Here is a 13,656-nt window from a genome sequence, read left to right as displayed (position 1 = left end):
AAAATTCAATTTCAATGATTGAACGCTTCTTTTTTCTTTTTTCTATTTTCTTTTTCTTTTTCTTTTTCTTTCTTTTCTTTTCTTTTCTTTTCTTTTTTTTAAAAAAAGACGTGTTAAACAAGTTAATTTGACATTATAAAAAATCTAATCTGCAAATACTTTCAAACAAAAAAATGAGAATTTTCTATTCAACAAATCATAAATATTATTCACAAAATTATACATTTCTCGCTTTTTTGTTGTTCCTCGGTCTTTTCAATATGGCTATCTTCTTTTGATTTAGCTTCATTTTTCTTTTCTGTTTGATCCAAATTCTTCTTCTTTTTCTTTTTTGCGTCTTTCTTGTCTTTCAGTGAATCAATCATTGCCGCCCTAAGATCAGCGTCTTTCCACGTTCCCTTTGAATAAGGCAGAGCACTTTGAGCCGAAGACGACGAAGGCAAAGATGAAGGAGAAGAAGAAGACGATAAAGCTAACTGTTCGACATCAGGAGAACTTTCAACCGGCTCACCGAAGCGATGAATAGCTGCAACAGCGGGTGCAGACTTTCCGTCGGGGAATGATAAACCATTAAGATTAAGAGGTGGGGGGCGGGGGGGGGGGGGGGGGGGGGGGTGAAATAGAAAAAGCAATAAATTTAAAAGGTGTACATTTAACAAAAAGGAAAAGAAAGTGAAATATTCGATCAGAAAATTATTCATTAAATCTTAATTTCTTTCTTTAAAAAATCATACTGAATCTGTTTCGAGTTGAGTTGACGTAACTTTAACTCCACTCAGTTGACAAGCCACTCTAAGCATCATTGGAGCCACATTTTGCCCGGTAAGCGCTGAGCTGTTATATAAATCATGATTTTGAGTTTAAATTTTTCTGCAATCTTGGAAATAAATTTTTAATGCAAACGTAAAATATCTATTCATATTATGCTTTTTTGCGAACTTATTATGCTTTTCTTCAGAAACTTCTCGTTGATATTCAATGTCAACTTTTCCCGTTTTTGGAAAATGTTAAAAAAAAAAGTGAATGAAAAAGCAAATATGAAAATATTGCACACCTTTATTTCCAACGAGCGCGAGAATTGGCTGTGAATCAGACGCTTTGAATACTTCATCCACAAATATTTTCCACTGCTTCAAATTTTTGAATGAGCTAGGGTTGGTTATATCATATACAAATAATATTGCATGAGCCCCTCTTAAATAACTTTTAATCATCTTTTGCCCAATGGTCTGCCCACCAATATCCCAGCATTGAAGTACAGCTTGCTTTGTTTCTGTTTAGCAGATTGTTTCAATTGGAGAATAAGGCTTAGTCGTCAAAAAAAGCAAAAATACTCAAATTCATACTATTTAACTGTTGTTGTTTCATAAAAAAATCAAGTCCTATTGTTTGCTTGTATTTATGATCCGGATCAAAGCGATTTTGCACGAATCTTAAAATTAAAGATGTTTTCCCAACTGCTCCATCTCCAAGAAATATTACTTTATGTTGTTTTATGTCAATTTCCTCATCTTCAGAATCTGAATCATCTTTTCTCTTTTTTGACATATTTATACATCTATGCAATCAAGCTGACAAAATAATAAAAAAGACTTGAATTATTCTTTGCCCAGAACTAATGGTTTTCAAACCACAAACACAAATCCAGTTGAAAAAATTAAACATTCGGATCAACACATTTCACCATATTGACTTTATCCAAGAAATTGAACAGACATTATTCTATAGCAGTGAAATTTAACGTAAAAATTAATATATGATGTATACAAGCATATGATTTTTTTTTTTAATATTTATTATTTGGGGCAGAATATTCACTTTTATGAAAAAATCAATAATTTGTTTCAAACTTTAACTGCAATCATTTGATTATTTTTCTGACATTCACATGAAAAGTATAATATAGAAATATTCAAAAATCGAGGAAAATCTTTGAAAGTTCCATGTGGAACAAAATTCAAAAAGCAAAAAAATTTTCGTCCCATTTCAAAACAATAATTTTTTTGTGTTTTATGCTGATACTTTCAATTTTAACTGTTCATTTACAGATAATCCAAAAAAGAAAGAAAGAAAGAAGAAAGAAAGAAAAAAAACAAAAGAAAAAAAAAAAGAAAGAAAAGAAAAGAAATATAAACATATGCATCTTATTCATTTCATTCAAACTGTTTATTTTCATCTTCTGTTTCAACTTTTTCGTTTCATTCTTCCTCATTTTCAAACTCTGACTTACATGTTCACTAATATCGATCTTCATTTCAATGATTGTGATATTTCTTTTCTTCTTCATTCTATTTCGACAAGAAAGACAGCGTGCTTCTCTTATTAATTGGCTTTCTGTCTCTTTCAGACAATGAATGGGATGGAAGTGAAGGGTAATGAAACAAAAAATTAGATGAACAACAAAAATAGTTTTCTATACCAAAGAGAAAGAAGAAAGAGAAAAAAAGAGGGGGAGAGAAATCAATTATAATTGACTTGCTTTTTTAGAGAATTTGATGAAAAAGAAAAAAAAAATTAAAAATAAAAATCATTCAATTTTTTTAAATCATTTTTTGAATGAATAAAAAAAGAATAAAACAATTTCGGAGTTACAAAATCAAATAAAAAGAATTTGGTTAAACATTGGCAAAATAATCAGAAATATTTTTTGATATTCCATGATCATATTTGAAGCGAATTGAAATCATTCCATGAAAGCTTGCAATGATATCTTCGTATCCTTCTTCTTCCATCTTTTCATACATCTCCATTTTTGTCACTTTTCTTTCCTCTTCTTTCTTTTCATTCACCTTCTCTTCTTTCAGTTTTTCTGAAATTTCAAAAAAGAAACGAAAGCAATCCTTCATAATTTCATCATTCAAAGATGATTGTTTCAGTTCTTCCAGCATAATATAAACTGCTCCTCCTTTCAACATGTCATCAATTTCCACATTTCTATTTTCTGTTGCATCTCTTAATGAATAAATACACCAAACGCTTATTTCTCTATAATTAACCATAGCTACTTGTTGCACCTGAACAATGCTGCTGATGAGTTCAAAAAATTCTTCATTCCACAATTTGCTCAAATAAAAGAAATCATAAATTGCAGATAACCATCTCCCGATAATAAACACTTCTTTCCCTTCTTTTCCTCTTCTTTCCTCTTCTTTCTCTCTCTTCCAGTCCACATTTTTTGTAAGCTCTTCCAGTTCTCTCGCTGTCTCTCTAGCAAAATGCAGCTTATTCACGATGAGTTCTTCCAAGCTTTTGTCATTCGCAAATCTGTCCATCATAAACTCCCAAGCACATTGATAGGCAAGCTTTGTGAGATTGTGATTCTCCTGATGATGTTGGATGATATCTTTGATTTCATTCAAAAATAATTCTTTTTTCATTTCCTATTCAAAAAATAAAAATAAAAATAAATTAATAAAACAAAATAATTTTGCACTCAAGCAATCAAGCCAGCTCGACACACTTTAAATTGTCCAATATTTGACATAGCCAGCAAAGCCATTTCCACTTCTTTTTGAGCTTCCACGTTTCCCTCTTTCTTCGATGCAACTTTCAGAAGGCAAGGAATACAAATCGATAGTAATTCTGAAGAGAAGTCATAACTAAGAAAAATAAAGCATCCACAAAGATCAGCCAGCAGCGCTTCGACTTTTTCTTTTTTCTTATATTCATCAATAATCATCTCTTTAAATCTTCCGTTCAATTTAGAATGAAAAAAAGAACTTCCCCATGCACTTTTCATTATTTTGCAATATCCAACGCGCTTCAATAACAAAATTGCTTTTCCCAACGTAATTTTCTCTTTTTCAATCATTTTATCTATTTCATTGAACAGACATCTCGTGATAACAGTTTTTAATTCATCTTTATCCATCACTTCCATCACTTTGGACATTTCTTCGATTTTGACCTTCTGTTTCTGCTCTTCTTCATCGCAATCTTCAAGCTCAGAAAACAATTCTTAAAGGATCATTAAATAAAATGAAGCTGAACAATCAAGCCATTAAATTTTTCGCGCAAACTTAAAAACTTCTCTGTAGGTGTCAACTTTTGAAACTCACCGATATGCTTATCTTCAGTGCGCATTGTCATTCTGTTTATTGCAAAAAACGTAATATTTATCGAACAAAGATTTGTATAAAATGAATAATTGATAAATATAAACATCGTTGATAATCTTAGAAAATTAAACTCTAACAATTTCAATGCAATCGCTTTCCTTTATAAAAAACGTGACAAAAATGTAATTATCTTCAATGCCAATGATCTCGAAGAAAAAAGCCAGAAAAGAATTTTTCTTTTTTGTTTCTGTTGATCAAACCAACAAATTATTTGAAACAAATCATTTTTTTATAAAGAATTTTTACAACAATGAAAAATTCATGAATTTGCTTCGAACTTTTTTCTTATCATATTATTATTTATTGAACATTTTCATTCATTTTTTTCAAGAATATGAAAATATTAAAATAAAATAAAAGAAATAATTGAGTGGAACAAAATTCATTAACAAATAGGATTCTTCCCATATGAAACAAATAATATATTTTTGGACTTTTGTTTTACCCTTAATTTTTGAATCAACAAGAGTGAACTCAAAATTTTCTTTATATTCATATATGCTGAAACAAGTCTTTAGGGTGATTTATAAACCCGAACTTTTTTTATATTTTGGTTAGAAATAAAAAATATTTTTTTTTTCGAGCAATCATATTTTGATAATAAAAATTGAAATGATTAATAATAAATATAATTAACAAGTTCTTTCTTCATAATTTTTCTGGAATTTTTATGCTTTGATTCATCGTCCAAAACATCATCATTCAAAATGTTTGATTTGCGAAATTTTCTTTTTTTTTTTTTTTAGGCTTTTCAGCTTCGAAAAGAATTTTTTCTTCGTTTTCTTTTTTCTTTTCTTTTCTTTTCATATCTTCTTTCATTTCCTTTTTTTTCCATTCTTCAAGAAATTTTTGTTCAGTAATAATTTTTCCAAAAAAATCAAACCTATGTGTTCTCTTTTTGAGCGTAACTGAAGGTTCCTTTGGAAGTGTTGATAGTACTGAATGCCACTCATTTGAAAGCACGCCGCTTTTCTTGAACGAAGAAACAACAGTTGCAGGAAGTAATGCTGTCTGAAGAGCTTGTGGAAGAACGTTGGAGATGGCCTCACGTCGAAGAGAAATGGAAGAATCTGGAGGAACAGAGTATAGAGAGTTGATGCATTTTTTGAAGACTGCAAACACACCACGATCAAGAGGTTGTGTGATGTGTGAACTGTGAGGAATAAAAGTGACGAAGTCAATGTTGTTGTCAGCAAATTTCTGCCATATGTCAGGCTGAGCCCGAGAAGAGTGAGAATCCAGAAGCAGAAGACATCTATCATTGGTTTTCATTAATATTTTCCTTCTTTCGATGATTCCAGTTAACAAAACCTCTTCTGCGTATCTTTGAAATATGCTTTCCGTCATCCATCCATCGTTGTTATCCCATACATCAATGTTCGCGCTCAGAAGAACTCGCATTTCCTTTGGTAAATTGTGGCATGGCCACAATACAACGCTTTTGAGAGAATATCCATCTGCAGCAGCTGCTACAACCAAAGTGGCATTTGGCATGTTTGTGGGCGTTGTGTGAAATCCAGCTGGAACTCCTGAAAAGTGAATCACAAAAGTTTTGAAGGAATCCGATAAGCGGAGTGAAGATTCATCGGTGTTAAAGATTAAAGAAGGTGAATAATGGTGTGTATTGTGAAGATTTTGCAGAAGCTCGTTGAAAGGAAGAAGTACTTGTTGGTTGGATACCGAAAGACGTTGGATATCCACATTTCTTGGCATTGAGGTTTTTAGCTCTGGATTCCTTTTTGCGAATAGATATGGATATGACTTGGACACACTGGCGTTTTCATCAACTTCAGTTTCTGAACATCTTTTTTTTGTCGGAAAGGATGGATTCCATCTGTAAAATATTAATAATGAAAAACGAATGAAAAATAAAGATGAAAACAAGCTTATTTTTTTGTTCTCTTGGCTTTCAAACTTGTTCCTGATAAATTTTCAATCTTGATAACTGCAACAAAAGGATTTTTATCATCTTCATTGAATAACTCTGGCCTTCCAGATTTTCCAACATCTCTGCAGCTCCCAACTGCTGAAACTGCTCTCATTATTGCTGAACGAGAGAACTCTTTGGTATTTATTGCATCAACGATTCTGACATGTCCATCAGCAACTATGCGTGCCATGCGTTCTAATCGATTTTCAATTCTTCGATATTCGAATGACATCATTTTTTCTCGAAGAATTGACTGTCCACGTTCTTTTTTAATTTTCACAACACTCATTGAAAAATTATTCTGGTAATGATCTTTTTTAATTTTTATTAAAATAATTTTTTTGAAATGAAAAAAAATAGAAAAAAAAATGTTTTCGATTAAATTCTAACTTAATTAGCCCCGTTGCTATCACCTAATCTCCTCAGGGGAGGCACTAATCAGAGATGGAGGAGCTAACCCCCCCATCTCTCTCCCCCCCCCCCCCCCCATCAGAGATTATGCATAGAAATTTAATCGACAATTTCAGTCATTGATTTTTCCTTATATACTGAAAACAATATAAAAAGTGGGAAAAATCAACTTATTATTAAAAAAAAAGTCCGGGTTTTTAAAAAAGTTCGTGTTAATAAATCACCCTATCGTTCCTTTATAATTAATTATAATCACTTTCATAACATGTGTACACTTTCCTAATGGTCGGAAAGAAGCCTTTTCTTAGAAGCCATTAAATGCAGAACTTTTTTCTATTCTTATATCGTTTGTCAGGTGAATATGAGTATTCTCAGAATGCTGAAAATACTTCATTCACTTGAATAAATATTTTTAAAATAAATATTGTATTTCTTGGAAATTCGGAAAAACAAATTGCCCTTAAATTTTCCAAAAAACAATATTTATTTTTCATAGGAATGCACAAGAATGATGAATTTTCAGACATTCATATCCTCATATTCACCTTTCGAATGATGAGTGAAAAGATCAAAATTCTATATTCATTGGATAACGAGAAAAGGCTTCTATCCAGCCATTAGGAAAATGTCCACGTGATATAAAATTGTCTATTTGAGCAATTAATTTTTTATATTTGTAATATCAGCATTTTTAAGAAAAATGAAAGAGCAATAATTAAATATGAAAAAAGAAATTATTGTTTTTGTACCTGGGAAACTGAATCTGGACCTTAAACCTGCAAATTGGAGAATAAATGAAACAATTATTCAAATAGGAATAATTTAGTCACACCCTTAAACATTAATAAAAATGTATCGCAGGGTGAGTGGGAAAAAACTAATTTTTTAGTAACATTTTTATATTGATTAATGGTTTTTTTTTCAGTCAGAATTTTTAAAAATCGTCAGTTTCTATTAGACTGGAAAAACCCCACATTCTTGTTTGCTCCTGAACAGATACAGAAAATGAATCATTTTGTATCTGATATAAATTGTTTGAATTGGAAGAAAAATAACTATTTGTCGGAAATAGTGATGAGCATGAATATTTTTATTGTTTCATTCGAAAGTTTATATCTTTCATAGAGGTCAACCTGTGCTTGTGACATTACAAAAAATACTATTTTGATTCAAATAATCGTGCTGAGAATCATCGCAAAATATTCATTATTTTCCATTTTGATTTTCAAGAATTTGTTTCTTTCAAACATACTTATTTCAGTTTCTATTTCTTCCATTTCATACCATCTATTTCGAAAGTTTCAATCACATAATTATTCAATTCAGCTTTAAAGGTACTTAGCATCTCGAATCTGTTTCCAGTTTTTTTTATCGCGTTTTCCACCAATTTTCTGTTTTTTGAATCATCTTTTTCAGAGAAATATCTTTTTTCATATTCAAGAACCAATCTTTTTTTTATCACTTTCGATAAAATATTTAGAAATCAATTTCTGATAATTATCTATCATTCGATGTGCTAACTGCAGCGAAATGAAAATAATTGATTTTTTTTTGTTAAAAACAGGTCATTTATCATCTCTTTCACAATCAGCTCTCCAATTGGAATCAGATATTCTTCTTTGTAAATAACAATGAATATTAAAAATTAGGTTATTCTTTTTGAAAAGTTGCAAATGTTAGATATCATAGTCAAATAAAAATGTTTCTTATTTGATTATTTTTTGCTATCGAATAACCAATCTTCATCATTTTGAAAATTAGAATACATAAACCTATTAAATATGGGTGATTCTTTTTGAAATCATAACTTTTTTCTGTGTATTGATTTTTCAAGGGTTGTTTGTCATTGTAAAATGATTTTGTATTCAAAAGGAACGTTTGACACGACTGTTTTAAAAATTGAAGTTGAAGCACAAACAAAGAAGAGGATATCGTTATTGATCCATTTCACTTTTCAGTCATCATTTATTTATCTGCAAGGGACATTCTTGAACAGAAAATTGTGAATGAAAAAATATGGTTTCAATAATAAACACTTATATGAGAATAAATGCATTGTGGAGAAACTCAATGGATAAACAACAACAAAAAATGATCAAATATGGAACATTATTATTTGACCAGGATATTAAATATTTGCAACTTATCAAAAAAGGATAACCCAATTAAAATAAATTTTTTTTAGACGAAAAAAATGAAAGTTCACCCGAAAAATGATAAACATGATAAAGTTATTTACCTATTTGTTGCAAATAATATAATAAAAAATCGAAGTGGACGAATATGAAGCAGACAAAGAAAAAAGAAAAATGGATGTTGAGAGTGAATTAAAATCGAAATTGAACAAATGGGTGATTATTTATGAAATCTCATTTTTACAATTTAAAAGTGCGATTCGAAAAATTTTACTTAAATATTCGCAAAAGAAAAACGAAAAGTGAAAATGTTAATGAAAGATATCTGCATCTTTATTTCAACAAAACCATTCGTTTTTGAAACAATTATGAAACATTAGGCATTCGAATACAAAATGTCTTCATTATGATGAACAACTTTTTGAAATCAGCACATCAAAAAAGTAATGATTTCAAAAATTATCACCAAAATAAGAATCACAATTTTGACAAAAAAAATCAACAAGATCATAAATTGTATTTAATGTTCAATTTCGCAAATTGTTATTAATTAAACTTGTTTTTGACCCAAATTCACTGTCACTTTCTTTTTTCCATGATGCTCGGTGAAAAACGAAAGTGAACAGTTTTTATCTTTAAATAAAACAGAATTATTAGAAAATAATAAATAGAAAACACTCGAATTCCTAAAATGTGGCCCATTGTCACAAAAAAAAATGAAAGTTCATTTCATTTTCAAACAAATCAATACGTAATAATTGAGTCAAACACTCGTAAATAAATCTATAATCATGAGTTATAATTTTTGAAAAATAATTGAAACAAAATTTTTTCATTTCATTATTGTTGGTTTTCGAATAAACAATAAAGCACAAATGAGAGATTTGTTCCTTTTCATAGAAATTTCTTCCAGTTTCTTTTTGAGATATTATAAAGCACCAATTCTCCTTGAAATCCATCACAATAATCGCTTCGTTTTATCTTAATTTGCTCTTCATTTTATTGTAATAGCTCAACTGACACTGTTCCATTTTTTTATGTTCTTGATTCAATTTGATTTCTTCTGTTTCATTTTCGCTATAAGTCTTCACAACACTCCTCAGTTGCTTTTCTTTTCTCATCAAATAACTCTCTCTCATGCTAATTTCACCAAGATCTGTTTTTTTTCTTTCTCTCCTGAAATTTTTTGTTTTCTTAAAAAAGGCTGTATATGATCTTTTCACATCAATATCATTATCATTTCTTCATGAAGTTGCTTATTTGTTCTGTCAATCCATCGTTTTTCGTTCACTGGAAATAGAAATGTTCATTTTTTTGTTATTTTTTCTTGATTTTCTGTGAACTTCTTTTCATCTTTTCTTTCTTTTTTATTTTTCTGATAATATTTTTCTTCAATTCGTTTATTTTCTCGTTCAACCATTTGAAACATCATCGAATTTTGATCGCGGAATAAATATTTCTCACCAGAGTGAATTGTTGTGATTAAATGTTCAGACGTATTTGAAAACAAGGCAATGATGATGAGTTTGTTTGACATTCATAATTGATATGGGACAAAATACTTGACTTCAGGCATTTTCATTAAAAAATAATGCACTTTTCATTGACTTTTTGTGATCAAAAAACACAATAAAAATGAGTCCATTTTTTGACATTCGTGAAATGGAAGATAACGTAATGTTTTGATTTCAGTGATGCCTGTTTTCGGATGTGAAAATTAAATTTATTTTGAAATCTTATTATGTTTTAATTTGTTAAAAGTGTAACTAAAATTTCATGTATTATGCAAAAAAAGCTTGAAAGTCAATATTTTTCCATTCATGTCTATCACAATTCTCATCGTTTCAGCTGCAGCCTTCAGATATTCTTTTTTTAAATGTCATTTACTGGTTTTGTTGGAAATCACCAGATGAGTTATTCTTTTTTTGAGCTTGTATCAAAATGAATAGAAAGAAAACGAAAATTGGATGACTGTTGCTCTTTTTCTGAAATATGCAAAAGAAGAACTTCTTTCAGGAATTCAACAAAGAAGAGATGCTTTGAAGAAAAGTGCAGAAACGTGACTTCTCCTTCTTGATTCTCATTCTTCGAGAGCGCAGCCTGACTTGTGGAAGAAGTTCGCCGATTCTTCAATAGATGTGGTCACCTTCGTACCCCACACCACTCACATCGCACAGCCGTTGGATCGTGGCGTATTAGCTGTTTTTAAAAAAACAATTAATGCCAATTATGAAGCTCCTTCTTCTTCTTCTGTTGTTTTGCGACGAGAAGCGCTTGCTGATGTGCTAACACAATCTTTGCAAACTTCTAAGTTGCCTTCAACAATCAAATCATCTTTTGCGAAGAGCGGAGTGCTCTCACACCAGTGGCACGAAATGTTAGTAAAGCTTCCAAAAAAACCTTCTGTCACTCTGAAGAAAAGAACAAAAAGGTTAGATTATTTTGGAAAATTAATTTCCGATGAAGAATTTTTTATTGAATGGAAAAAAGAAAAGGATTAAAGAAAAGAATCCAAAAGAGAAGAAACAGAAAATGAAGAAATTGAAAAGGCTTTTTTTAATATGAAAAACCAAAAAAGAAAAAAGAAAATTTAACCAGTTGATAATATTTTTAAAATATTTTTTCTGAAAATGAAATAAAAATACAACAAAAATTTTCAAAAAGAAAGCTTGTTGATAATATTTTCTTTTCATATTAAATTTTAAAACCTAAAGAAAAGCGCATTTTACATGTTAAAGATAATTTTCAATCTCAAATAATATGTATCCTGCTAATTGTTAATACAAATGTATTACTCCGTTTATTGTGGAAAAAAATTATCAAAAATTTCAAAACATGGATAATTGGGTAATTCTTATTGAAAAGTCGCTAATGTTAAATAATCAAATGAATTTAAAATTTCATATTTTGCTCATATTTCTGTTTCCACTCAATAATCTTCTTAAGAATGAATGAAATAACATTTTCCAAAAATAGATTTCATTTTTTTGAAGTTTGGTGTATATCAACAAAAACCTGAGCAAAATATGAAATTTTTGTTAAATTTTAATATCAAACATCAGAAACTTTTCAAAAAGAATAATCATTTTTAACTGAAATTGACAATACAACACATTTTGTTTTAACACTTCATTCTTTGACACTTCATTCATCTTTGACTTTCTCACAACAACATTCCTCAGGGATTCCATCTTAATCTTCACACAACGCTTTCGCAACTTCACTTCTTCTCCCTTTCACCGAAGTATTTGACATGCTTTCGTCTGCCAAAGCCTTCGCCCATTGCGTCTTTGCCTTTCTCTTTGCACCATTCATCCTGAACTTGTGGTGCAAGTGCTCTCTTATGCTTTTCCAAGGCGCACTGTCTGCCCCACACACTCTGCCTGTAGTAGGGCTTTCGTGTGTGCGATGTGTTGTGCGAAGAAGATCGTTTGAGTGAACAGAAAAAGCGGAGAAACGAACAGAGGATGAGGTTTAATATCAGAGCTGAAATTTTGGTTGAATTTGTGAATTCGATAGAATAAGGGCTTGACAGCGGACTGGGTGCAGGCACAGGAAGCAGAGCGTGTGCAAATGGAGCTGTTGCAAAAGATAAACAGGGGGGCGAAGGAGATGGAGGAAGAGAAAGCAGTGATGGAAGTTGAAGAAGAAAAAGAATTTCGGACTGATGATTCAGTTCCCCTCAAACAAAAAGAAACAATGAAAACAGAACTCAAATGCGTTTTGTTTGTTATGAAATAACTGATGCTTTGCTTGAGAAACACGAGAAGCTCAATTTTTTACAGACAAACGTTTCTTATATGTTAGGAACTGGTAGTCGACTGTCTTTTGTGGCTTGTTCTGTTCACAGCGCAGGTGAATGACACAAGAGCAGTTGGGCTATGTGAATACACTTACTAATTTTAACCGGTTGATTTGGGAGAGAAGAAGTTGCGTTTGTACTGGTGAATTGGATGGAGCTGGATGATGCGATAGAAGAGTGGAAGAGGGAAAAGGATTAGAGATGACTAAAACGCGAAAAGAAGAAGAAGAAAGTGCTGTTTTTGTTCCGTTGATATTAATTCAGCGAGTGGTGATTAAAAAAACTTCTATATTTGATGGGGATGAAAGTATGTTGTCAATCGAAGATCCACCATTGTTCCTTGTGAAGCTTGTACAGCTGTTCCAGAAGGCACATTTGTGGGCAAGGTTTGTTAATGGTTGATATGTGGTTTTATTGAATATTAATGTTCTTTTTTATTTATCAAAATAATCTCTTTTTAATAATTCTTCCAATTTATATGTTTATTGAAATTATGTCAACTCTTATTAATAATAAAAAAACATATGGGTAATTATTTTTGAAATCATAACTTTTTTCGGAGTGTTGATTCTTTTAACGTTTTATTTCTATGATGAGGAAAAATTCATTCAAAAAGAAAAAATTAGAAAATTGTTTCTTTTATCAATGAGTGAGAAAATTTTCAAGATAAAATTATCTTTGAAAGGAGGAATAACTTTTCGTTATTCATTTATCCACATTTAAAGTGAAAACTCAAACCGAAAATTTTGAGAGAGAAAATATGGATTCAAAAATAATTACCCATATATTTTAACGATTTTCCTTTTTCTATTTAAATCAAATTGAATCTTAAAAAATTCAGTTCCATTTCATGAGCATTGGAAACAGCCTCTTCTGCTTTCTTTAACTCTCTTTTTTTCTCTTTCTCTTTTTCTCTTTCTCTATCATTCATTCTTCATTTTGTTTGTTTATTTATTTATTTCTCTTCTTTTTCGCTAATGGCACGTTAAGATCCCTTGTAAAAACATTAAAAAAATAATCGTTCGAATCATGCTTTCATTAAAAATTCAAATAGTGAAATATGAAGAAAAATCGGTTTTTTCTAATCAGCCTCCTATTCAGATGCATCTTCTCCATCTCCAACACCATCTGATTATGAATCAATTAAAAGATCATAATCGGATTCTGAAGATTCTTCTTAGTGAAGCATTTCTGCTCCAGCTTCTTCTTCCTCTTCTTCTGGACCAAAAGCTTCATCCTCAAGACCTTTGTATTCTTCAT

The 13,656-nt window shown here is 30.5% G+C and overlaps 2 protein-coding genes across 2 annotated transcripts; both read right to left on the bottom strand.

The window, feature by feature from the left end:
* Nucleotides 1-72: 72 nt before the first annotated feature.
* Nucleotides 73-1,548, bottom strand: MONOS_14944 (Rab28b; the record flags this gene model as incomplete). Its single annotated transcript, XM_067867788.1, has 5 exons — nt 73-545; nt 735-834; nt 904-985; nt 1,055-1,273; nt 1,347-1,548. 5 exons carry the CDS (start codon nt 1,546-1,548, stop codon nt 210-212), a joined length of 939 nt encoding a protein of 312 aa, XP_067719163.1. The 3' UTR covers nt 73-209.
* Nucleotides 1,549-2,521: 973 nt separating this feature from the next.
* On the bottom strand, nt 2,522-6,238 carry MONOS_14943 (putative DDE superfamily endonuclease; the record flags this gene model as incomplete). Its single annotated transcript, XM_067867787.1, has 5 exons — nt 2,522-3,380; nt 3,461-3,957; nt 4,020-4,090; nt 5,002-5,647; nt 6,034-6,238. The coding sequence occupies 5 exons, from the start codon at nt 6,236-6,238 to the stop codon at nt 2,616-2,618; spliced, it is 2,184 nt and encodes a 727-aa protein (XP_067719162.1). The 3' UTR covers nt 2,522-2,615.
* Between the last annotated feature and the right edge of the window lie 7,418 nt (nt 6,239-13,656).

Source organism: Monocercomonoides exilis (assembly GCF_001643675.1).
Source record: "Monocercomonoides exilis strain PA203 chromosome Unknown scaffold65-413564, whole genome shotgun sequence".
Lineage (NCBI taxonomy): Eukaryota > Preaxostyla > Oxymonadida > Polymastigidae > Monocercomonoides > Monocercomonoides exilis.
This window is presented reverse-complemented; position numbering and strand designations above follow the sequence as displayed.